This window comes from Eschrichtius robustus, chromosome 6 (genome assembly GCF_028021215.1).
Source record: "Eschrichtius robustus isolate mEscRob2 chromosome 6, mEscRob2.pri, whole genome shotgun sequence".
Taxonomy (NCBI): Eukaryota; Metazoa; Chordata; class Mammalia; order Artiodactyla; family Eschrichtiidae; genus Eschrichtius; species Eschrichtius robustus.
This window is the reverse complement of record NC_090829.1, coordinates 30,894,169-30,920,112: the sequence shown is the minus strand read 5'-3', so window position 1 is coordinate 30,920,112 and position 25,944 is coordinate 30,894,169. Positions and strand designations below refer to the sequence as shown.

The window sequence follows — 25,944 nt, the reverse complement described above, 5'->3', positions numbered from 1 at the left end:
CATGCTCCTTGTTGTTGACCCAAATGTGTTGAAAACTGATGTCCACACAAAAACATGCACACAAAAGTTTATTGCAGCTTGATTCTTAACAGCCAAAACTTGGAACCAACTAAGATGTTCTTCAATAGACAACATGGATAAACATACTTTGGTACAGACATACAATGGAGTATTATTCAGCAACAAAAAGAAATAACCTATCAAGCTACAAAAAGTCATGGAGGAACCTTAAATGCATATTTGCTATTCCAACTATATGACAGTCTGCAACAGGTAAAACTATAGACAGTAAAAGATCAGCAGTTGCCAGTGGTTTGTGGGAAGGAAAGAGAAAGGGATGACTAGATGGAGCACAGGGGATTTTTAGAGCAGTGAAACTATTCTATATGATATGGTAGATACATGACATTACACATTTGTCAAAATGCACAGAATTGTACAATGCAAAGAGTGAACTCTCACACAAACTATGTACTTTAGTTAATAATATTTCAATATTTATTCATCATTTGTAACAAATGTACCACACAAATGAAAGATGATAATATTAGGAGTATTTTAAGAGGGGAGGGGCATATAAGAGCTCTCTATACTTTCTGCTCAATATTTCTGTAAACCTAAAACTGCTCTAAAAATAAAATCTATTAAAAAACAAAAATGTTTTTTAACAAAAGGCAGGGGCACTGTGTTATTCTAAATGTCAATGTCACAAAAGACAAAGGCTGAATAACAAGTCCAGATTAAAGAAACCCAAAGAAATATGATAACTACATGCAATAAGTGATACTAGATTGGATACTATACTGGAAGAAAAATTATTATAAAGGAACCTATTGGAACAAATGACAAAACTAGAAAAAGGAATGAATTAGATTAAAATAGTCCATCAACAAATTTCTTGAAGTTGGTGACTTAAATGCAGTACCACAAAAGAATCTCCTTATTCTTAAGAAATACACATGAAAATATTTAGACATAAAGGATCATGATGCATATAACTTACTCTCAAATTATTTAGATGAAAAATTTTATATACATATATACATACGTAAGGAAGGAGAGCAAAAATGATAAAGCAATAGGTTGCCTCCAAAAACTCATGTCCACTTGGAACCTGTGAATGTACCTTATTTGGATATAGGTTCCTTCCAGATGTAATCAAGTTAAGATGAGGTTACAATGGATTTGGGTGTTTTTATAAGAAATGGAAATTTAGACACACATACACACACAGGGAAAAAAGCCATGTGAAGATGGAGGCAGAGATTGGAGTTATGCTGCCACAAGTCAAGGAAAGCCAAGGATTGCCAGCAACCACCAGAAACAAGGAAGAGGCAAGGAAGACTCCTTCCCTAGATTAAGAACAAAACAACCCTGCCAACACCTTGAGTTTGGAATTCTAGCTTCTAGAACTATGAAAAAATAAATTTCTATTGTCTTAAGCCACCTAGTTTGTGGTACTTTGTTACAGCAACCCTATGGAAGCTAATATAGTAAGTAATAGGTAAATCTGGGTAAAGGGTATATGGGTGTTTTTGGACAATTCATGAAAAGTTTTTTTGTCCTCTTAACAGACTCTTTCTCAGAACAAAAGCTTTTTAACTTTGAAGCAAAGTTTTTCTAAGTTTGAAATTATTTCCCAAAAGGTTACAGACGAATACAACCAAGGACTTGAACAGACATTTCTACAAAGATGGACAAATGGCCAATAAGCACATGAAAACATGCTTAACATCACTAATCATTAGGGAGATTCAAAGCAAAACCACAGTGAGATACCATGTCACATCCATTAGGGGATGACTATTATCAAAAAAACCCCGGAAAATGACAGCATTGGCAAGGATGTAGAAAAACTGGAACTCTTGTGCAGTGCTGGTGGGAATGTAAAATGATGCAGCCACTATGGAAAATGGTATGGTGTTCCTCAAAAAATTAAACAGAGAATTACCATTTAATCCAGCAATTCCACTTCTGGATATACACCCAAAAGAACTGAAAGCAGAGACTCAGACAGATATTTGTACCTCTATGTTTATAGCAGCATTATTCACAATAGCACCCAGGTATCTAGCAACACATGAATGGATAAACAGTATGTGGTATATACATAGAATATTATGAATATTACTCAGCCTTAAGGAAAGAAATTCTGACGCATACTACAACATGGATAAATCTTGAGGACACTATGCTAAGTGAAATAAGCCAATCACTTATTATTTTACTTATATGACGTACCTATAAAAGACAAATTCACAGAGATAGAAAGCAGAATGACAGTTGCCATGGGCTGGTGGGAGGGGAAAATGGAGAGTTATTGTTTACTGGGTGCAGAGTTTCAGTTTGGGAGGATGGAAAAGTTCTGGAGATGGGTGGTGGTGATGACTGCACAACGATGTGAATACAGTTAATGTCACTGAACTTTACACTTAAAGATGGTTACAATAGTAACTTTTATGTTATGTCTATTTTACTACAACAAATACAATAGTTGTATGTATATGTTTAGAGGTAGGGTGGCCTTGACAAGCTGATTTTAAATTTACATGGAAATTCAAAGTGTCAAAAATAACTAAAAGTTGTTGAAGAGCAAGGTGGGAGGACTAACTCGATCAGATATCAAGACTTACCATAAACCTATAGTAACTGAGATAGTGTGGTATTGGTATAAGGACAAACAGTAAGACCAAGAGAAGTCCAGAAACAAACTCACACACACGGACACTTGATTGTGTCAGAGGTGACCAACACTGTGAACAGTGTATTTTTCATACTTAGCTCTGGGACAACTGGATATCCTTATACAAAATATCGAATTGGAAATCACTTAAATTGGGCCCCCATTTTACATAATCAATTTAGGTAGACTAAATACCCAAACATGAAAGGCAAAACTATAAAGCTTTCAGAAGATAACATAATATCTGTATGACCTTAGAGTATGGAAGAAGTTCTTTTAAAACATGCAAAAACACTACCATAAAAGAACTTTAAGGGACTTCCCTGCTCGTGCAGTGGTTAAGAATCTGCCTGCCAATGCAGGGGACACGGGTTCGATCCCTGGTCCAGGAAGATCCCACATGCTGCAGAGCAACTAAGTCTGTGTGCCGTAACTACTGAGCCTGCGAGCCCACGTGCCACAACTACTGAAGCCCGCACACCTAGAGCCCGTGCTCCGCAACAAGAGAAGCCACCGCAACGAGAAGCCCGCGCACAGCACGAAGAGTAGCCCCCGCTCGCCGCAACTAGAGAAAGCCTGCACACAGCAACAAAGACCCAACGCAGCCAAAAATAAATAAATAAATAAATTAATTAATTAATTAAAAAAGAACTTTAGTCCTGTGAAAACATAAGCGACAAACCAGAAGACAGTTAAGACACAAAAAAATCAGTGAAGAACTGATTCACCACACACCACAACTCCAGGGTGGGGTTGTGAGAACATCTGAAGAATTCCTCCTACATGTAAAAAGCAGTGGAGGGCTTCCCTGGTGGCGCAGTGGTTGAGAATCTGCCTGCCAATGCAGGGGACACGGTTCGAGCCCTGGTCTGGGAAGATCCCACATGCCGCGGAGCGACTAGGCCCGTGAGCCACAATTGCTGAGCCTGCATGTCTGGAGTCTGTGCTCCGCAACAAGAGAGGCCGCGATAGTGAGAGGCCCGCGCACCGCAATGAAGAGTGGCCCCCACTTGCCGCAACTAGAGAAAGCCCTCGCACAGAAATGAAGACCCAACACAGCAATAAATAAATAAATAAATAAATTAATTAATTAATTAATTTTAAAAAAAAAGAAGTGGAGGATAACCCAACAGAAAACGACATGAAAGGTGCTTCACAGAAGTGAAAATCTAACTAGTAAATAAAAATATAAACAGGCACTTAACCTCACTGACGAGTAGGGAAATGTAAATTAAAACCACTATGAGCTATCTTTATAAACCCATTGGATTGGCTAAACTTTAAAGGGCTGTCAGTACAAAATATTGGTACATATGTGGGACAACAGGAACTCCTATACACTACTGAGGGGAATATAAACTGGTACCATCATCACTTTGAAAAAAACTTGGTATTATCCAATAAAATTGAAGATATGTATATCCTAAGCCAGCTAATCTACTTCTAGGTATATACTCTAAAGAAATTCATGCTCATACACACCAGGATATATGTACAAGAATGTTCTTAAAAGTATGGTCTGTAATGGCCCCAAACTGGGGAAACAAAACAGAACACTGAATATCAACTATACTTCAATAAAAAATAAATTAAAAACCCAAATGTCTATTAATAGTAAAATGGATAAATAATATATTTATACAAAGAAATAAAAGTGAATGAACTACATATACATGTAATAAAGTGGGTTAATTTCACCAAAAAAATTGTTAATAAAAGAGGTAAGACCAAAAACGCAATTCAAAACTACGAAAAATTAAATCATATTGTTTTGGAATCCATACATAGGTGACAAAACTTAAGATAAAGGCAATGAAATGACTGTCATAAGCCAGCATAGTGATTACTTCCAGTGAGGAGGAAAGGATTACAATCTAGAAGGGGCCACAGTAGTTTCTGCAATGCTAGTAATGTTCTGTTTCTTGAACTGGATGGTTCCAGAAAAATGTCTGATATACTTTTCTGTATACATGTTACACTTCACATTTTTTAAAAGATGTGACGGTATGGTAAGGATAAACACCACTCCATACAGATGAACATGGCTAGAGAAAAACACACAGTTACGCTGATTGGTTCATAACTATGAACCTGAAAGGGAGGTTCAGGCTCCCAGGCAATGTTTTATATTTCCCTAGCCCATCTTCCCATCTACTTTCCCAGAATAACATTTTATACCTTTCTGTTCTTAAACCTCCAAAATCTCCTCCCCCATCCTCATCTTTCAGTTGATGATTGTGTTTCCTACTTCATTGACAACAATGGAGGTAAAGAATATTTCCACAGCCTGACCACCATAAACACTACCAGGATTTTGCACCCACATATTCTACTTTCCCTAAGCTCAACTCTCCATGCTCCTATCTAAGGTCAATCCACCTATTTGTACACCAGATCCCATGCCTTCTTGCCTTCACAAAGACATTATTATAGCAATTCTCCCATCTATCACCTACGTCATCAATTTCCTTCAGCAATACGCTATTATTTCTTAACGAAACTTCCCCTACCAGCTACTACACTATTTCTTTGCTCCCCTTTGTAGTTAAGTTTCTTGAAAAAGTTGTCTATAGTTACTGTTCCTCTCCTTCCATTCTCAAACCCACCACAATCAGGTTTATGGACGGACCACTCTGTCAAAACTGTACATCAAGATAATAACTTCTAATGGTCAATTAGTTCTCATCTTACTTATCTATCAGGAACATTTGACACAGGTTATCTATTGCTCCTTGCTCCTTAGAGATCTGCATCACTTGGTTTCTGGTAAACCACTCCTTCTGATTTTCCTCTGTATAACTTAGTCACCCCTTCTCAGTCTCCACTGCTGATTCCTCTTCTTCCTTACTCAATGTTGGGATGCCCCAGTATGTCTTTAGTATTCTGTCCATCCATACTCATTCTCTTGGTAATCTCATCCAGTCTTATGATTTAAATATATCTTTTTATATCAATACTTCCAGTTCAGACCCCTCTCTTAAACTCCAGACTCATTTAAATGTCTAGTGAACATGTGAAATTCCACATGTCCAACACTGATTTCCCAAATTTCCTCCCCAAACCTGCTCCACCATCTTTATTTCTATTTAAGGCAATGCCATCCTTCCAGTCACTGAGACCAAAAAATCTGGAGTCATCCTTGTTTCCTCTCCCCATAACTAGTCCATCAATAAATCCAGTACATTCCACCTTACAAATGTATCTAGAATCTAAGATTTCTTCACCCCCTCTACTGTTGCCACTCCAGTCCAAGCCACATGCGTCTTTCACTTGGATTACTGTGACGGCCCCCATCTGGTCTCTGCTTACACCCCGACCCTCTGCATCTTATTCTTAACATAGCAGCAAGAAAGGCCCACTCAACTTTTAATTTAGATCTTTTCTCTGCTCAAAATCCTACAATGGCTACTTATCTTACTCAGAAGAAAAGCCAACTATGCATGCCCATTTTTAGCCTAGGACAATATCAACATCATTTTTTTTACTCTTTTTTTCCCCCTGGTTTTAGGAAACATAAAAATAAACACACAAAATGGAGTCTAAAAAAGTGATTCCTAAAGCCAGCCCTCAAATTGGTTTATGAATAACTTTTACTTAATCCACACTGTATGATGATAGCACACTGCATTTTTATGAATGTCGTTATTTATTTTTTAACATGTGATTTTCCTATTTATTTGTTGTTACATTTTATATTTTTCATAAACTATGGTTATTATAAATGGTAGGTTTTTTAAACATTTTGTTACCTGGAAAAATAAAAAATTTGCAGAACTAATTTTTTTTTATTGAAGTATAGTTGACAGAATTAAGTTTTAATGCCTTCTCTATTTCTCCTTTCCACTCTCTATGCATTTTCTTTGCTGAATTAAAAAACAGAACATTTTTACTGGTACAGAAATTGAAAATTCTGGGGACTACTGGCCAAAAAGATTTAATAAGCATGGACCTACACTAAAAGCTCACCAAGCATAAGCAGGAGAAACTACATTGGCTAGAGTATTAGACCCATGCCCCTCCCCAGCTCTCTTAGTGCTGGCTGTGAGACATTAAATTTTTTGCCTTTCTGACCCTCTATTTCCTCATCTATAATGCCCATTACAGTACCCATTTCATAGAAATATGAAAATTAAATGAGATGATACATTTACAATATATTGACACATAATAGCTATCTACTGTGTTTAGTTAACACAACACTATAAACTATGTGTTTAGTTACTGCAATGTTAATACAGTGGTGGTGTAGGGTGGGAGAGAGAGTGGGAGGCAGACCAGTGGGAGCAGACCACCCAGGTGGAGGGAAGTATTTTACCTACTGATGTTTAGAACTTCTGGCACATGGGGATAATAAAAAGCATTTTGGTCAGTTTCATTATTGTTTTTAAATTCTCTGAAGACCATGTATCCCCTTCTTGCTTTCACCAGGAAAACCACAGCAAAAGACCATCTTCCACATTCACTCATTCATTACTGAGTGTTAGGCATAGGGTATGGCAAGGACTCAGAAGATTGCATTAGAGTATAATCACCATGTATTATTAAATAAACTAAGGGTTTTTATTTAGAAAATAAAAATATTCACTTACCTTTTTTGAATTTATGTATAGGGAGTTTCTTAAGTTGATCTTTACGAAGTCTGTTTCTTCTAGCTCTATGTCTATCCTGGACAAATTTTGTGATCTAAAAATAAAAGAGAAAAAAAAGGGAGTCAGATATTAAACATGCAAATAGAAAATGACCATTAAAATAACAAATGTCTTTTATGTTTCTAGATAGCTGCTACAAATCAATTCAATTTATTTAAACCCTAGTCATGAGACTATTAATTAAAATATCCATGATTAGTTATCATTAGTGATTAGTTAGCCCATAAATTATCCTTTGAATTTTTATTCAATGACCTAAATTATCTTTAATTTACTCTGACAAAAACATTATAAATAACATGTAACTATTTGTTTGCAAAAATATAAATGGTAGATTCCAGGTTACAAAGACTCCACTGGATCAAAAATGGGGGGGGGGGGGTTTGGAATTTCTGTAAGTTACAAACTAATAAAATTTTCAAACATAACATGCATTAAACTGCACTTTCAGTGGTTCTAGCAGCAAAATGGACCGAACTAATACAGAACACCTATACTATAAATATTCAGAAATATCAGATAAAATATACAAAATACTTTAAAATATAAATTGCTATGCTTGCAAGAATAAAAAAGAAGTCCATGGGACCAGAACCAAATGCCAAAAACAAAGTCCGTAAAAGAAAATTTTGACAAATTTGACTACATCAATGTTAAGGACTTCTGTCCCCAAAAGATACTGTTTAAAGATAAAAGACAGTTCACAGACTGGCAGAAAATATCTGCAAATTGCACATCTCATAAGGGATTTCTATCCAGAATATATAAAGAATTCAAAATTCAATAATAAGAAAACAAGCAACCCAAGAGAAAAAAATGGGCAGAATATCTGAATATACACTTTGCTACTGAAGATATACAGATGGCAAATAAGCACTTGAAGAGATGTTCAACATAATTAGTCAAGAGAAAAATGAAAATTCAAATCACAAATACCACTATATACCTATTAAAATGATTAAAATGAAAAAGACTGACTATACCAAGTGTTGGCAGGGAAGTAGAAGAACTGGCACTCTGATACACTACTGAAAGGATTGTAAAATGGTACAACCACTTTGGAAAATAGTTTGGTGGTTTCTTATAAATTTAAACACATATTTACCAAATGACCTAATCATCCCACTCCTACTTATATTTAGCCAATAGAAATGAAAGTGTATATCCATATAACAACTTGTATACAAATGTACAAAAAAGTCTATGTCAGCTTTATTTGTAATAGCCAAAAACGAGACACAACCCAAATGTTCATCAGCAGGTACGTGGATAAACAGAACTGTGGTATAGTCATACAATGGAATACAACTTGGCAATAAAAAGTAATGAATATCAATATATTCAATAACATATATGAATCTCAAAATAATTATTCTGAGAGAAAGAAGGCAGACACAAAAGAGTATGTAATTTATGATTCCCTGTATATAAAGTGGTAGAAAATGCACACTAATCTACAGTGACCAAAACCAGACCTGTGGTTGCCCAGGAATGGTGTGGGGGGAGACATGAAGGAAAAATTTGGAAGAGGTGAAAGGGAGTGATTATCACAGAGTATGAGGAAACTTTTCAAGCTGATCTGATATTTTATTATCTTAATTGCGCTGGTGGTTTCTCAGGTATACATATGTATGTCAAAACTTACCAAACTGTACAATCTAAATGTGCAGTTTATTAATATATTAATCAGTAGATGTTTGTTTTAAAATTTTAATAGTAACCACTAGAAAAAAACAATATAAGCTTTCAAACTAGTAGGAAAAAGGGAGAAAGGGAGAGAGAAAGAGGAAAAAAGTTGAGTAATCCAAATCTGTATAGTAGAAAAAAAAAACAGAATAAAAAGTAAACAATAGAAATTAGTCCAAATCACAAAAATGCAAATGGGGTAAATTCACCAGTTTTTTTTTAAAAGAGTATATCATATTGGATAAAGAAAAAATTCCAACCATTCACAAGACACAAGATTAAAACTTAACGACACATTAAGACAAAAGTAAAGGTAAAAAATACAGGGATAGCTAAAATTATATCATGACAATACTAAGTAAAAGTTGGCATATAAAGTAAAACAGGATATAAGACAAAAATCATCATTAGGAAATAGTTATCACAATGATAAAAAGGACACTTCACCTAAAAATTGACAAAATTATGGGAGAAATACACAAATTCACAAGCTCAGTAATTTCTAGATCAAGCAGACCAAAAAAAAAAAAAGACCACAGACCTATGATGCCCAATATGGTAGCCATTATATACATGTAGCTACTGAGCACTTGAAATGCGGCTGGTCTCAATTGAGATTTGCTGTAAAAGTATAAAATACACACCAGTTTGCAAAGATTAGTACAAAAAGAATGTAAAACATATTTTTTAATTATTTATATTAACTGAACGTTGAAATACATTTTAGATTTATTAAGTTAAATAAATACAGTATTTAAGTTAATCTCACCAAAATAGTTCCTTTTACCTTTTTTAATTTGGCTACCAGAAAATCTTAAATTACAATAAATGTGGCTCACAACATCGTTCTATTGCATAGCACTGCTTTAGAGAACAGAGGAGTGCAAAAAACCACGGACAACTGCAATGACTGAACAGTTCTGTGAATATACTAAAAACCACTGAACTATATGATTTAAATAGGTCAATTTTATATTATGTGAATTATATCTCAATAAAACTGTCTTTAAAATAATACAAAAGAAAGAAAGAAAGAAAAAAAGACTGGACAAGACAAATACCCAAGCTCAAACTAACGGGCATATATAAAACTTTGGACTCCACAATTCTTTTCACACATATGGTGGGGAATGTTTACAAAATTTAACCACAATTACCATGTCTCTTCACCACCTGAATTCTGAATAACTTGAAAATAAGATCATGAACTGGCAGACTCGGTGAAGAAAGAAATAGAACCTTCTCCTTAACCACTGAATTAGACTGCCTTGCCCACCCAGATATAGACAAAGACAATCAGGAATGGAGTAGGCCTTTCCCTCACCCTCCCCTAGAACTGAAGAACCAGTCCTGGAGGAGCTGAAGACAGGTTCAACTCAAGAGAAAGATGAAGCTGAGCCAAGCATGCCCTAATTTATTCTTCCCAAATGTACCACACAGATAAGGTACTTCATCTCTCCTAAGACCAAATGAGTAGAAGAGTAGGGAAGGGCTAGGAGTATTAGTAACTGAGTTTCCCATTCACATGGATGGATACATCAAAAGTGGTAAAGAAATATCCCACATAACAGTGAAAAAAATTCTCAATTTAAACCAAATTAAAATAAAAATATTCCTTATCAAAAGTAATGAGTTGGGCTTCCCTGGTGGCGCAGTGGTTGAGAGTCCGCCTGCCAATGCAGGGGACACGGGTTCGAGCCCTGGTCTGGGAAGATTCCACATGCCGCAGAGCAACTGGGCCCGTGAGCCACGATTGCTGAGCCTGCGCGTCTGGAGCCTGTGCTCCGCAACGAGAGGCCGCGATAGTGAGAGGCCCGCGCACCGCGATGAAGAGTGGCCCCCACTTGCCGCAACTATAGAAAGCCCTCGCACAGAAACGAAGACCCAACGCAGCCATAAATAAATAAATAAAATTAAAAATATATATATTTAAAAAAAAACAAAAAAAACCAGAAGCCATAAAAGAAAACAGTGATAAATTGGATTATATTTAAAAAAAAAAAAAAAGTAATGAGTTACATACAGCAAAAGTGATTGTTAAAGAGAAATTTATAACCTAAAGGCATATACTATAAAGAAAAATGAATAAGTATTTAGCTGATGAAGCTAGAAAAAGAAAAGCAACGTATCCAAAACAAGTAGACGAAAGAAAATAATACTGCCAAGAGCAGAAATTCATGAGATAAATTAAAAAGGAGAGTAAATACATAAGTCCCACTGGAATGTAAAATACTTGACATCAGGGATTTTTACCTATTTTGTTCACTGAGGAAACTTCACACCCTAGAGCACTGCCGAGGTTCAGAGGTGCAGAATAAATATTTGTTGCATGAAAGAAAAAAAAAGAAAATCTCAAAGTCCACTTCTCTGAAAGACAAACTTTTTTTTTGAATTTTATTTTATTTTATTTTATTTTTATACAGCAGTTTATTAGTCATCAATTTTATACACATCAGTGTATACATGTCAATCCCAATTGTCCAATTCATCACATCACCATCCCCACCCCCCGGTGGCTTTCCCCCCTTGGTGTCCATACATTTGTTCTCTACATCTGTGGCTCAACCTCTGCCCTGCAAACCAGTTCATCTGTACCATTTCTCTAGGTTACACATACATGCGTTAATATACGATATTTGTTTTTCTCTTTCTGACTTACTTCACTCTGTATGACAGTCTCTAGATGCACCCACATCTCTACAAATGACTCAATTTCATTACTTTTTATGGCTGAGTAATATTCCATTGTATATATGTACCACATCTTCTTTATCCATTCGTCTGTCAATGTGCATTTAGGTTGCTTCCATGACCCGGCTATTGTAAATAGTGCTGCAATGAACATTGGGGTGCATGTGTCTTTTTGAATTATGGTTTTCTCTGGGTTATATGCCCAGTAGTGGGACTGCTGGATCATATGGTAATTCTATTTTCAGTTTTTTAAGAAACCTCCATACTGTTCTCCATAGTGGCTGTATCAATTTACATTCCCACCAACAGTGCAAGAGGGTTCCCTTTTCACCACACCCTCTCCAGCATTTCTTGTTTGTAGATTTTCTGATGATGCCCACTGTAACTGGTGTGAGGTGATACCTCATTGTAGTTTTGATTTGCATTTCTCTAATAATTAGTGATGTTGATCAGCTTTTCCTGTGCTTCTTGGCCATCTGTATGTCTTCTTTCGTGAAATGTCTACTTAGCTCTTCTGCCCATTGTTGGATTGGGGTGTTTGCTTCTTTAATATTGAGCTGCATGAGCTGTTTAAATATTTTGGAGATTAATCCTTTGTCCGTTGATTCGTTTGCAAATATTTTCTCCCATTCTGAGGGTTGTCTTTTTGTATTGTTTATGGTTTCCTTTGCTGTGCAAAAGCTTTGAAGTTTCATTAGGTCCCATTTGTTTATCTTTGTTTTTATTTCCATTACTCTAGGAGGTGGATCAAAAAAGATCTTGCTGTGATTTATGTCAAAGAGTGTTCTTCCTATGTTTCCTCTAAGAGTTTTAGAGTGTCTGGTCTTACATTTAGGTCTCTAATCCATTTTGAGTTTATTTTTGTGTATGGTGTTAGGGAGTGTTCTAATTTCATGCTTTTACATGTAGCTGTCCAGTTTTCCCAGCACCACTTATTGAAGAGACTGTCTTTTCTCCATTGTATACCCTTGTCTCCTCTGTCACAGATTAGTTGACCATAGGTGCGTAGGTTTATCTCTGGGCTTTCTATCTTGTTCCATTGCTCTATGTTTCTGTTTTTGTGCCAGTACCATATTGTCTTGATTACTGCAGCTTTGTAGTATAGTCTGAAGTCAGGGAGTCTGATTCCTCCAGCTCCGTTTTTTTCCCTCAAGACTGCTTTGGCTATTCGGGGTCTTTTGTGTCTCCATACAAATTTTAAGATTTTTTGTTATAGTTCCGTAAAAAATGCCATTGGTAATTTGATAGGGATTGCATTGAATCTGTAGATTGCTTTGGGTAGTATAGTCACTTTCACAATATTGATTCCTCCAATCCAAGAACATGGTATATCTCTCCATCTGTTGGTATCATCTTTAATTTCTTTCATCAGTGCCTTATAGTTTTCTGCACACAGGTCTTTTGTCTCCCTAGGTAGGTTTATCCCTAGGTATTTTATTCTTTTTGTTGCAATGGTAAATAGGAGTGTTTCCTTAATTTCTCTTTCAGATTTTTCATCATTAGTGTATAGGAATGAAAGAGATTTCTGTGCATTACTTTTGTAGCCTGCAACTTTACCAAATTCATTGATTAGCTCTAATAGTTTTCTGGTGGCATCTTTAGGATTCTCTATGTATAGTATCATGTCATCTGCAAAAAGTGACAGTTTTACTTCTTCTTTTCCAATTTGTATTCCTTTTATTTCTTTTTCTTCTCTGATTGCCGTGGCTAGGACTTCCAGAACTATGTTGAATAATAGTGGTGAGAGTGGGCATCCTTGTCTCGTTCCTGATCTTAGAGGAAATGCTTTCAGTTTTTCGCCATTGAGAATGATGTTTGCTGTGGGTTTGTCATATATGGCCTTTATTATGTTGAGGTAGGTTCCCTTTATGCCCACTTTCTGGAGAGTTTTTATCAGAAATGGGTGTTGAATTTTGTCATAAGCTTTTTCTGCATCTATTGAGATGATCATATGGTTTTTCTTCTTCAATTTGTTAATATGGTGTATCACATTGATTGATTTGCGTATATTGAAGAATCCTTGCATCCCTGGGATAAATCCCACTTGATCATGGTGTATGATCCTTTTAATGTGTTGTTGGATTCTGTTTGCTAGTATTTTGTTGAGGATTTTTGCATCTATATTCATCAGTGATATTGGTCTGTAATTTTCTTTTTCTGTAGTGTCTTTGTCTGGTTTTGGTATCAGGGTGATGGTGGCCTCATAGAATGAGTTTGGGAGTGTTCCTTCCTCTGCAATTTTTTGGAAGAGTTTGAGAAGGATGGGTGTTAGCTCTTCTCTAAATGTTTGATAGAATTCACCTGTGAAGCCATCTGGTCCTGGACTTTTGTTTGTTGGAAGATTTTTAATCACAGTTTCAATTTCATTACTTGTGATTGGTCTGTTCATATTTTCTGTTTCTTCCTGGTTCAGTCTTGGAAGGTTATACCTTTCTAAGAATTTGTCCATTTCTTCCAGCTTGTCCATTTTACTGGCATAGAATTGCTTGTAGTAGTCTCTTAGGATGCTTTGTATTTCTGCGGTGTCTGTTGTAACTTCTCCTTTTTCATTTCTGATTTTATTGATTTGAGTCCTCTCCCTCTTTTTCTTGATGAGTCTGGCTAATGGCTTATCAATTTTGTTTATCTTCTCAAAGAACCAACTTTTAGTTTTATTGATCTTTGCTATTGTTTTCTTTGTTTCTATTTCATTTATTTCTGCTCTGATCTTTATGATTTCTTTCCTTCTGCTAACTTTGGGTTTTGTTTGTTCTTCTTTCTCTAGTTCCTTTAGGTGTAAGGTTAGATTGTTTGAGACTTTTCTTGTTTCCTGAGGTAGGCTTGTCTAGCTGTACACTTCCCTCTTAGAACTGCTTTTGCTGCATCCCATAGGTTTTGGACTGTCGTGTTTTCATTGTCATTTGTCCCTAGGTATTTTTTCATTTCCTATTTGATTTCCTCAGTGATCTCTTGGTTATTCAGTAACATATTGTTTAGCCTCCATGTCCTTGTGTTTTTTACATTTTTTTCCCTGTAATTCATTTCTAATCTCATAGCGTTGTGGTCAGAAAAGATGCTTGATATGATTTCAATTTTCTTAAATTTACTGAGGCTTGATTTGTGACCCAACATGTGATCTATCCTGGAGAATGTTCCGTGCGCACTTGAGAAGAACGAGTAACCTGCTGTTTTTGGATGGAATGTCCTATAAATATCAATTAAATCTATCTGGTCTATTGTGTCATTTAAAGCTTCTGTTTCCTTATTTATTTTCATTTTGGATGATCTGTCTGCAGGTGTAAGTGAGGTGTTAAAGTCCCCCACTATTACTGTGTTACTGTCGATTTCCTCTTTTAGAGCTGCTAGCAGTTGCCTTACGTACTGAGGTCCTCCTATGTTGGGTGCATATATATTTATAATTGTTATATCTTCTTCTTGGATTGATCCCTTGATCATTATGTAGTGTCCTTCCTTGTCTCTTGTAACATTCTTTAAAGTCTATTTTATCTGATATGAGTACTGCTACTCCAGCTTTCTTTTGATTTCCATTTGCATGGAATATCTTTTTCCATCCCCTCACTTTCAGTCTGTATGTGTCCCTAGGTGTGAAGTGGGTCTCTTGTAGACAGCATACAGATGGGTCTTGTTTTTGTATCCAGTCAGCAAGCCTGTGTCTTTTAGTTGGAGCATTTAATCCATTCACGTTTAAGGTAATTATCGATATGTATGTTCCTATTACCATTTTCTTAATTATTTTTGGTTTGTTTTTGTAGGTCCTTTTCTTCTCTTGTGTTTCCCACTTAGAGAAGTTCCTTTAGCATTTGTTGTAGAGCTGGTTTGGTGGTGCTGAATTCTCTTAGCTTTTGCTTGTCTGTAATGCTTTTGAATTCTCCATCGAATCTGAATGAGACCCTTGCCGGGTAGAGTAATCTTGGTTGTAGGTTCTTCCCTTTCATCACTTTAAGTATATCATGCCACTCCCTTCTGGCTTGTAGAGTTTCTGCTGAGAAATCAGCTGTTAACCTTATGGGAGTTCCCTTGTATGTTATTTGTCGTTTTTCCCTTGCTGCTTTCAATAATTTTTCTTTGCCTTTACTTTTTGCCAATTTGATTACTGTGTGTCTCAGTGTGTTTCTCCTTGGGTTTATCCTGTATGGGACTCGCTGCGCTCCCTGGACTTGGGTGGCTATTTCCTTTCCCATGTTAGGGAAGTTTTCAACTATAATCTCTTCAGATATTTTCTCTGGTCCTTTCTCTCTCTCTTCTCCTTCTGGGACCCCTATAATGCGAATGTTGTTGCGTTTAATGTTGTCCCAGAGGTCTCTTAGGCTGTCTTCATTTCTTTTCATTCTTTTTTCTTTAGTCTGTTCCGCAGCAGTGAATTCCACCATTCTGTCTTCCAGGTTACCTATCTGTTCTTCTGCCTCAGTTATTCTGCTATTGATTCCTTCTAGTGTAGTTTTCATTTCAGTTATTGTATTGGTCATCTCTGTTTGTTTGTTCTTTAATTCTTCTAGGTCTTTGTTAAACATTTCTTGCATCTTCTCGATCTTTGCCTCCATTCTTTTTCTGAGGTCCTGGATCATCTTCACTATCATTATTCTGAATTCTTTTTCTGGAAGGTTGCCTATCTCCACTTCATTTAGTTGTTTTTCTGGGGTTTTATCTTGTTCCTTCATCTGGTACATAGCCCTCTGCCTTTTCATCTTGTCTTTCTGTGAATGTGGTTTTCGTTCCACAGATTGCAGGATTGTATTTCTTCTTGCTTCTGCTGTCTGCCCTCTGGTGGATGAGGCTATCTAAGAGAGAGGCTTGTGTAAGTTTCCTGATGGGAGGGACTGGTGGTACATAGAGCTGAGGTTTGCTCTGGTGGGCAGAGCTCAGTAAAACTTTAATCCGCTTGACTGCTGATGGGTGGGGATGGCTTCCCTCCCTGTTGGTTGTTTGGCCTGAGGCAACCCAACACTGGAGCCTACCTGGACTCTTTAGTGGGGCTAATGACAGACTCTGGGAGGGCTCACGTCAAGGAGTACTTCCCAGAACTTCTGCTGCCAGTGTCCTTGTCCCCACGGTGAGCCACAGCCACCCCCCACCTCTGCAGGCGACCCTCCAACACTAGCAGGTAGGTCTGGTTCAGTCTCCCCTGGGGTCACTGCTCCTTCCCCTGGGTCCCGATGCGCACACTACTTTGTATGTGCCCTCCAAGAGTGGATTTTCTGTTTCCCCCAGTCCTGTTGAAGTCCTGCAATCAAATCCTACTAGGCTTCAAAGTCTGATTCTCTAGGAATTCCTCCTCCCGTTGCCAGACCCCCAGGTTGGGAAGCCTGACGTGGGGCTCAGAACCTTCACTCCAGTGGGTGGACTTCTGTGGTATGAGTGTTCTGCAGTCTGTGAGTCACCCACCCAGCAGTTACAGGATTTGATTTTACTGTGATTGCGCCCCTCCTACCGTCTTATTGTGGCTTCTCCTTGTCTTTGGATGTGGGGTATCTTTTCTGGTGAGTTCCACTGTCTTCCTGTCGATGATTGTCCAGCACCTAGTTGTGATTCTGGTGTTCTCGCAAGAGGGAGAACATGTCGTTTTAGTCTGCCATCTTGGTTCCTCAAGATAAACTTCTGACCATATTGTACAAGGCATGGATGGATATGAATAAATAGAACTCATCCCACATATAGTAGGAATTCTCTTTGTTATTTAAGTATATAAATATTATAAATCACTTTATACAATACTTGAAAACAGACAAAATAGACAATTTCTTAGAAATATAATTTAGTATGATGAAGTAGACAAGCATTTATACGTCCAAGTAATTATGAAAAAGATCAGCAGATCTAGATGATTTTACAGGCAACCTTCACCAAAAATTCAAGTAAACGATAATCCCAATTTTATTTTAAAAAAACTATTTTCGATAGTAGAAAATAAAAGAAAGCTTTAGTTTTTTTGTGGGGCTAGCTTTATCTTGTCTAATTATTTTAAACTGTGGTAAAATATACATAACATAAAATTTACTATTTAACCATTTTTAAGTACACAGGTATGTGTCAGTAAGTACATTCACGTCGTTGTGCTACCATCACCACCATCCATCTACCAAACTCTTTCCATGTCCCAAAATTGAAACTCTGTATGCATTAAACAGTAATTCCCCATTCTCCCCTCTCCACAGCCCCTGGCAACCACCATTCTACTTTCTGTCTCAATCTGACTACTCTAGGTACCACATATAAATAGCCTCATACAGTATTTGTCCTTTTGTGACTGGTTTATTTCACTTAGCATAATGTCTTCAAGATTCATCCATGTTGTAGCATCTGTCAGAATTCCCTTCCTTTTTAAGGCTGAATAATATTCCATTGCATGTATATGCCACATTTTGTTTATCTACTCATCCATCAATGGACAATTGGGTTGCTTCTACCTTTGGCTTATTGAAAATAATGCTGTTATGAACATAAGTGTACAAATATCTGACTCCCTGCTTTCAATTCTTTTGGGTATATACCCAGAAGTGGAATTGTCAGATCATATGATAAATTTATGTTCAACTTTTTTGAAGAGTTGCTGTACTGTTTTCTATAGTGACTGCTCCATTTAACATTCCTACCAACAGTGCTCAAGGGATTGTCTAGTTTTGATGTCAAGATTATTCTAGCCCCATAAAACTAAAATTTTCCCCTTACCTGGACATTCAGATTGCTAATATTTTATTTAGGATTTTTGCACCTATGTCCAAGTGTAAAACTGGCAGATCATATTAGCAAAATTTGAATAACCCAAAATGCAAAGACAAAATTTATATATCATAATCAAAGAGAGTTTATACCCAAAATACAAGGATTTTTAGAATTTACTAAACAAATTCATGTAATCCAACATAACAATAGAGTAAAAGAAAAAACAATGATTATTACAACAGATAGAAAAAAAGACATATAATGCAGCACCCATTCATTATTTTAAAAGAAAAAAGGCAAATAAAAATTTAGTTTATTTCTAATTCTTATAACATTTTTTCTTGTTTTACCAGAAAATATAGCACAACATTAAACAGGAGGTACAACAGGCATCCTTTGTTTTTTGTACCTGACTTTCATGGGAAGGCTTCTAATAATTCACTATTTAATGATGTTCATTTTAAGTTTTTAGTCATTAATCTTTATTGGTTTAAGGGTATTTACTTCTAATTTGCCAAGGGTACTTTTTGTTTGTTGTTTGTTGTTCTAACTTTCCATCCTTGCTTCTACACTGAAAACCCAGGAGAATCAACAAATTCAAATTACCAGAATAGGAGAATTCAGTAAGTTTGCAGAGATAAGATTAATATATAAAAATCAATAATGCCCAGTGTCCAAATGTTGGTCTCTAAATACTACTCTTCAATTAAAAAAAGCAGAGCTCCTTGGAGAAATATCTGATTCCAGGGCTGGGGCAGAAAAATAAACAATGAGCCTGGAGTTTCTTATAGTACCAGACACTAAAGAAGTACTTACAAGACAAAAGGATGGGTCGAATCAAAGGGACCCAAGACCCAGCCTGCAGAGCTCCCAATCGCCAAAGCTCAAACAATTTAAACAGCAAAAATAATGTAGTATTGGATTATTACCCAAAGTATAAAATAAATATACAGAGTACAAACTAATATAAATAAATGATTGAACAAATAAATGCCAAGAAGAGACAAATCTTCCTTACAAAAAATTCTAAATAATAAATGTAGATACTTCCCTACTTCCAGGAAGTGGAGCTTAATTCCTGCCCCTCCCCACTTTTAGGACAGGCTATACTTAGTGCCTCACTTCCAAAGGAAGAATAGAATAGAGAAAGAGAAAAAAATATTAACTTTATAGTGGAAAAACCTGGCAAACATTACCTAAACCAAGGGATGAAGGTTATCATCATCGGTGATGTCATGCAAATATCATGTACCCCCCTGGCATGTTAGGATGAGAAGGGCACTTGACTTTGCTGATACTCTTTTTAAAAACCTATAACCAACCCAGTCTAATCATAAGAAAAATATCAGATTAAGGGACATTCTACAGGATACCTGGCCAAGACTCTTCAAGGCTGTCAAGGTCATGAAAAACAAGGATAGATTAAGAAACTGTTCAGAGATCAGAGGAGACTGGGAATACACGATAATTTAAAACAGTGTGGTAACCTGGACTGGGTCCTGGAACAGAAAGAAAACATTAATGGAAAAACATAAAATCTATCCAGTCTGGAATTTAGTAATAGTAATGTTACCACTGTCAGTTTCTTAGTTTTGACAAATGTATCATGCTAAAGTAAAATGTTAACAATGGGGGCAACTAGGTAAGGAATGTAGAGGAACTCTCTTCTTTGCAATTTTTCTGTAAATCTTAACATTATTCCAAAATTAAAAGTTTATTTAAAAAAATCAACAATGTTCTTATACCCTAGTAATAACCAATTAGAAAATGAAATTCCAAAAAGGTCTAACAAAATACATGCAAAATGTTTACAGAAAAAAATTATTAAACTGATGTATATGAAAGACCAAAATAAATTAAAAGAAAGACCACAACATCATAGGAAGACTGAATATTTCAAAGACAGTGTTTAATCTTTAATCTATGAATTCAATACAGTAATAAACTCACTGGATGTTAATATAAATACTCTTTATGAAAAATAAAAAGGTTAGAGACAATAATGGGATTGTTTTATATCTTTGTAAATCTCTTTTAATATCTATCTTAATAGAATACAGAGGGATTCTCATATCTGCTTCTGCATTCAATTTGTTTTGATATCACACACCATGTAGCCTCTAGAAACCTCTTCTATAAACCCTAAGAGAATCCCACTATCTACCCATCAATACATCTTTTTCTCTTTATTTTTTACAATGCATTTCAAAGTAAGCTGCAGATATCAGTATAATTCTCCTCAAATACTTCAGCATATAAACTCATTACTTAGAGTTTAGCATTTTTTTATTAGTTCCTTTTTTCTCTTTATGTAAAATTTACATACAATGAAATGCACAAAACTTAAGTATGAATTTGGTGATTCAGACATTGCGCAACCCAAACGTCTCTCAAGATGCAGAACGTGACTCTCACTCCCCAGGAAATTCCCTTATACCCTTCTGAGTAAATTCCCCATTCCTCTCTAGCCCCCCAGAAGCAAACACTGTTTTGATTTTTTTTCTACCCAGATTATCTTTGCCTTTTCCAGAACCGGTCATATAAATGGACTCATACAATACGTACTCTTTTATGTAAGGCTTCTCTCACTCAATACAGTGTGTTTTAGAGCCATTCATACTATTTTTTAAAAAGTATTTAAAATTATTTTACCTACCATGAAAATGACTATCAAGATGAGACAGATGCCCACTATGATAAGGAAGGGGATTAAGTAGTATTCCAGAGGAAGGCTAAATTCTGGAACTAAGATAATGTGGCCCCTGGAAGAAAAGAAAAATTAATAGTTGGGAAGTATTAAAAAGTTGCCAAATTATGATATTAATTGAAAACAAAAATATTTTTAAAAGGCATTTAGACATTACAATTCAATCCACTAGACGCATCTCATTTTCTAACATATGATTTCTAATAATTTAAGGGATGCTTTTTCCAATGTTAAGTCAATTTTACATACCGGCCAAAATAATTTGCCTATATAATTAAAAGAAACTTTTAGACTGGGTAGAGGAAATCAGCCAATCAATACTTACTGTGTCCATCCTGGAAACACGCATTTACTGAATTTAGTAACCTGGGTAAAAGTTAGCATATTTTACATGCAAAATCAGCATTTAAAAAATGGCAGTGCCTCGGGCAGCATGTCAACAAGAACCCCCTCCCCAAGCAAATCACTGTTCATAAATTCCTCCCATGAAAAAAATCTCTGGAGCCACTGTTGATGAAAATATACTCCCCGTTCCCTTTATGCTTCACATGAGCTTGTTGTACCAAGTACAACAGATATAACCCCTGTACTCCACATTCATCTGTGAGATATGGAATGAAAGAACCGGCAACAGAATTCACAGGAGTTGTAGCTTCTCTCTTCTCAACCTTCTCCACAGCTTGAATGAAAAAAAAAAACGCTACAAAAAAGTGTATGTTGCGCGTGGGGACAGGGGGGTAGAGAGTACCACAGGATTTATTCTCCTCTGTTACTAACCATGGTTAATATGTTATATGGTTATTAACCATACAATACTGCTATTATAAAAATTCACTGGGACTCATGAAATGAAACGGAACAGAATAAGCACACTACCTGTGTTGCGTGAGCAAATTTTACATGGCAGCAAAATCCTGCAATAGAAAATACCCTCAGTCTAGGGAAGGGTCTGTATAATGGTCAGTGAGATGACTGATTTCTCCATAATATTCCTGTGCTACTCAACTAGTATGGTGCCAGCAACACTACTTTGTTACCCACTGCTGGCTGGTTTTTTAAGTAGTGACTCCAGGTACTTCATAACACAAGGGTTAAATGCAAAACAAAAATTCTCAACGTAAAAGGAAATGAAAACAGGTTGACTCCTTCCCCCATGTAGAAATGCTTAGGATGCCCTAGTACTCAAGAAAAATAACATGAAAACAAATTATTTCTATTCCCAAGCGATTTTTAAGTCTTCATGCTATTAACAATTTTATTCACATCCAAAGAGCTCTATCAATCTTTAACAAAAAGAAGAACAAAAAAGATAATACCAGGAATTTCCCCCAATAATTTAAATATTTTCCAAAAACTGCTAAGATTGCTAAAAGTAGCTTTTTACTTCACTTTCCAGCAGAATGACAAAAGATTTATATGCATTTTTGTAACTTAATATAAAATACTGAAGTGACTGATACATCATCAGTATAAAAAAGAGAAAAGCAAGCCTGGGCTCCTCTATTTGATACCATCTCTTCCAGCATGAGGCCAGCTCTGTAAACAATGTCCCTGTTCTTGGTACAAACCCTCTGAAACTGCCCCAGGGCCACGGCTGAGATACAGTAACAAATGGTGCCACTTTTAGGTAGAAGAGCCTTTCAATGAGATGCTGATCCTCTGCAACCTCCCTAACTACTTCCACCAAACTGCTATAAATTAACTGTTAGGGTTTAGAAGCCAGATTAAACTATATATAGATAGAGATACGGACACTGAGCTTTTAAGATACTTAGAGCCGTCTATCAACTGTAGACCCTTTAAAGATCTTCACAATATATCTTGACAGTAAACTAAAATGGTTTGAGATATAGCAGGCTATATAAACGAGATAGCTTATAGTTTACTGCGTTTTCTTAACCAAATTGCTAATGGTGAAGGTGGTGATGGCGATGATATAGGGTGGACAACTACAACAGAATATCAGTCCCCCAGCTTTATTTCTATTCCCTCTGCCCAGGTTCCCACAACTGAGGCTGCAGACTCATCCCTGTCCTAACCCCAGATCAATCTGTATTTGAAGGAGGAGATATTTAAACAGCTTTTAGTAAGAATCTTCCCATACTACCTCCATGTCCACCCCTCAATATAGTACTTTCCATGTGCTCTGCAGCTAAGACTCCATCATTGAAGCAGAGTCTTAAGCAACCTAGGAAATAGTGTCTCATTCTCCTTTGCATGAGTTCCCAGGCTACTTTCAAACCAGGTGTTAGGCCTAAACTCTAACTTCAATAATAATCTAACAGTAACAGTAATCTCTAATTTCCCCACCCCTCTGTTGACACAGGAGGTCTTGCCTTGTCTGTTTTGTTATCCAACCCCCATCATGAATTGGGAGATTGGGATTGACATATATATACACTAATATGTATAAAATGGATAACTAATAAGAACCTGCTGTATAAAAAAATAAATAAAATTCAAAAATTCAAAAAAATACTTTAAACATATATATTCAATTATCTTTGGCAGATGCTAGAAAACCAAATCATTTTAAAAACAGTAAATAAAGGGAAAGAATCAAATGTTTATCCTATCTTTCCTAAACAGACTGTACATCAAGGTAATCAAATAATTGATAAGGGGTGAGTCCTCTTTACAGAAGTATTTCAGCTAATAAATGAAGAAGGAATTATAAAATTAGATTACTTGCAAATCCTAAAGAACTAATGGATCTAGACAATGATCATTAATGATTGCTGCCCTCACAAAGAGAGAACCAAATATTATGTCTCCTGATGGAAATACATAGTAACACACATAAATTACTCTTGCCTCACCTATCCTCCTGGCCCTCCAAGCACACTTGAATTTGAACAAACCTCTAGGTCTAATGAGCAATTTACAGGGAAAATAAGAAACAAAGGAATACTCTAGGCAATACACCAAGGATGCAGTCAGGAAAGTCTGGACTGTGGTAAAAACTGTACAGGACAAATGACCCTGTTGCTTCAATAAATAAATGACTAGGAAAAAAAAAAAAGAGGCATAGCAAGTGTATGGATTAAAAATAGGGTGATCACATGCCCTGATTTGCTCAGAAACAAATCTAAAGACTGAAATATGGGTTGATATTGAATTAATGTTTACTTTAAAAAAAAAAAAAGGTAAAATAATGATAATATCATTATATTTTTTTATAGATAACCTATCTTCTAGTGATATATTCTGAGATATTTACAGTTGAGATGATAGGATATATAGTACTTGCTTTAAAATAATCATGGTGTGGGGAAGAAAAGTGGCGGGTGGCACTTCAGAGCGGACAGTCCAAACAAAATTGGCCATGAGTTGATAATTCTGAAACTGAAGGATCAGATTCATTATACTCACCTCCCTACTTTTAAACAGTAGAATAAATTAATGGGTAGGTAGGTAGGCAGGCAGGCTGACCGACTAGCCAGCCAGCCAGCAGATGGATGAGGCAAATCAGTATGTACAGGTCCACAATCCCTTAAGCACAATTCTGAAACCTAAAAAGCTTTAAAAAGTAATGTTTGCAATTCATTTGCTAGTCAACCTGAACCTAACTGACATGATAAAATACTCATACATTTATTGCAGATATATATGTAATGTGATTATGGGATGCTGCCTCAAATCCTATTTGGATGTTACGTAACTTTTAAAAATCTGAAAATGTTACAATTCCATGTTACATCTGTCCCCAAGAGTTGGGATAAGGGATTTTGTGGCCTTGCATTAACATGGGAAGGGTCTAAATATTAAGTAAATATAGTATGTTACAAAATACTACGTATTGTATGGTACTATTTTACGAGCACATTATCCCTAATTAATGTCAGCATTCAAACATGCGGAAAAAAATTAAAAGCTTTTTAAAAATCAGTAGCTGTTGTTAGAGAACAGCATCATAGGGACTTTTGTTTAAATGCTTTATATTTCTGAATTTTTCCACATTTTACCAGCAGGTATGTATTACTTTTTTAATGTAAAAAGATATGACTTTACCATTAAAAACAAAAAAAGACTCTTTAAAATACATGTTAAAATATACAGACTTTTTCTAAATGAAGCAATAATACTGAGGTAAAAGCAAGTAGTAGTTCTCCACCCCCCATTAACTACATAAATATGGCTGACAAAATAGCATCTTGCCTAACTATTTTTAATACAACATCCAAAATTATATTCCCTAACTTAATAAAAATGTTCTGAGCACAGAATATGTGAACAGTATTTTAAATATCAAAACTGTATAGGGAAAATGACAAAAATAATAAACAAAAAATCCTTCCCTCTCTTTTTTTTATTCATATCCAAACTCAAATATTCCTGGATTTTTTTCCCCCCTAAATAATTAGAATTGCATTTCATTGTGCCAGTTTCCTCTTTTGGCAAATGTAGATAGTAAGAGATAATAATAACCTCTAGAGGGTTGTTGTGAGAATTAGAAATGTAAAGGCCTTGTTTCATGAGTGCCTGGCACTTGCTAATTCCTCAATAAATACTACTGCTTTTATTATTAATACTGTTGTTATTGTTCCTCTTAGTCAAAAGGCTGTTCCTGTCCACTATGTTTTGGGGAGCTGTTTCATGGAAGAAGCTCTGAAGTGTTAATTTAATTGCACTATTTCTATATAAGATAAGACAGCTGTGCCTTAAGTTAGTTTCAGTCTATTTGTTACCACGGTAATGAGATTTTGGGGAGAAAGTCCATAAGAAGTTTCTAATTCCAAATCAAACTTTTTACACTTGAAAACAAACTTTCTGTGTTTGTAAAAGTTAGTCACTTAACACAGTGTTTTGGATTCTTTGTTTATAAAATAACATTTCTTTTTAATAAAATACAAACATGTCTTAATGAA

General features: G+C 35.8%; 1 protein-coding gene across 3 annotated transcripts in view; it reads right to left on the bottom strand.

Moving 5' to 3' along the window:
- Positions 1-25,944, bottom strand: part of RNF13 (ring finger protein 13) — a 157,503-nt gene that overhangs the window by 24,460 nt on the left and 107,099 nt on the right. For all 3 annotated transcript variants that reach the window (XM_068546088.1, XM_068546087.1, XM_068546089.1), the window contains 2 exons: positions 21,026-21,131; positions 7,273-7,366 (listed from right to left, as the gene is read on the bottom strand). In XM_068546088.1, the coding sequence (XP_068402189.1) occupies positions 7,273-7,366; positions 21,026-21,131 (200 nt within the window). The remainder of the gene's footprint in view (positions 1-7,272; positions 7,367-21,025; positions 21,132-25,944) is intronic.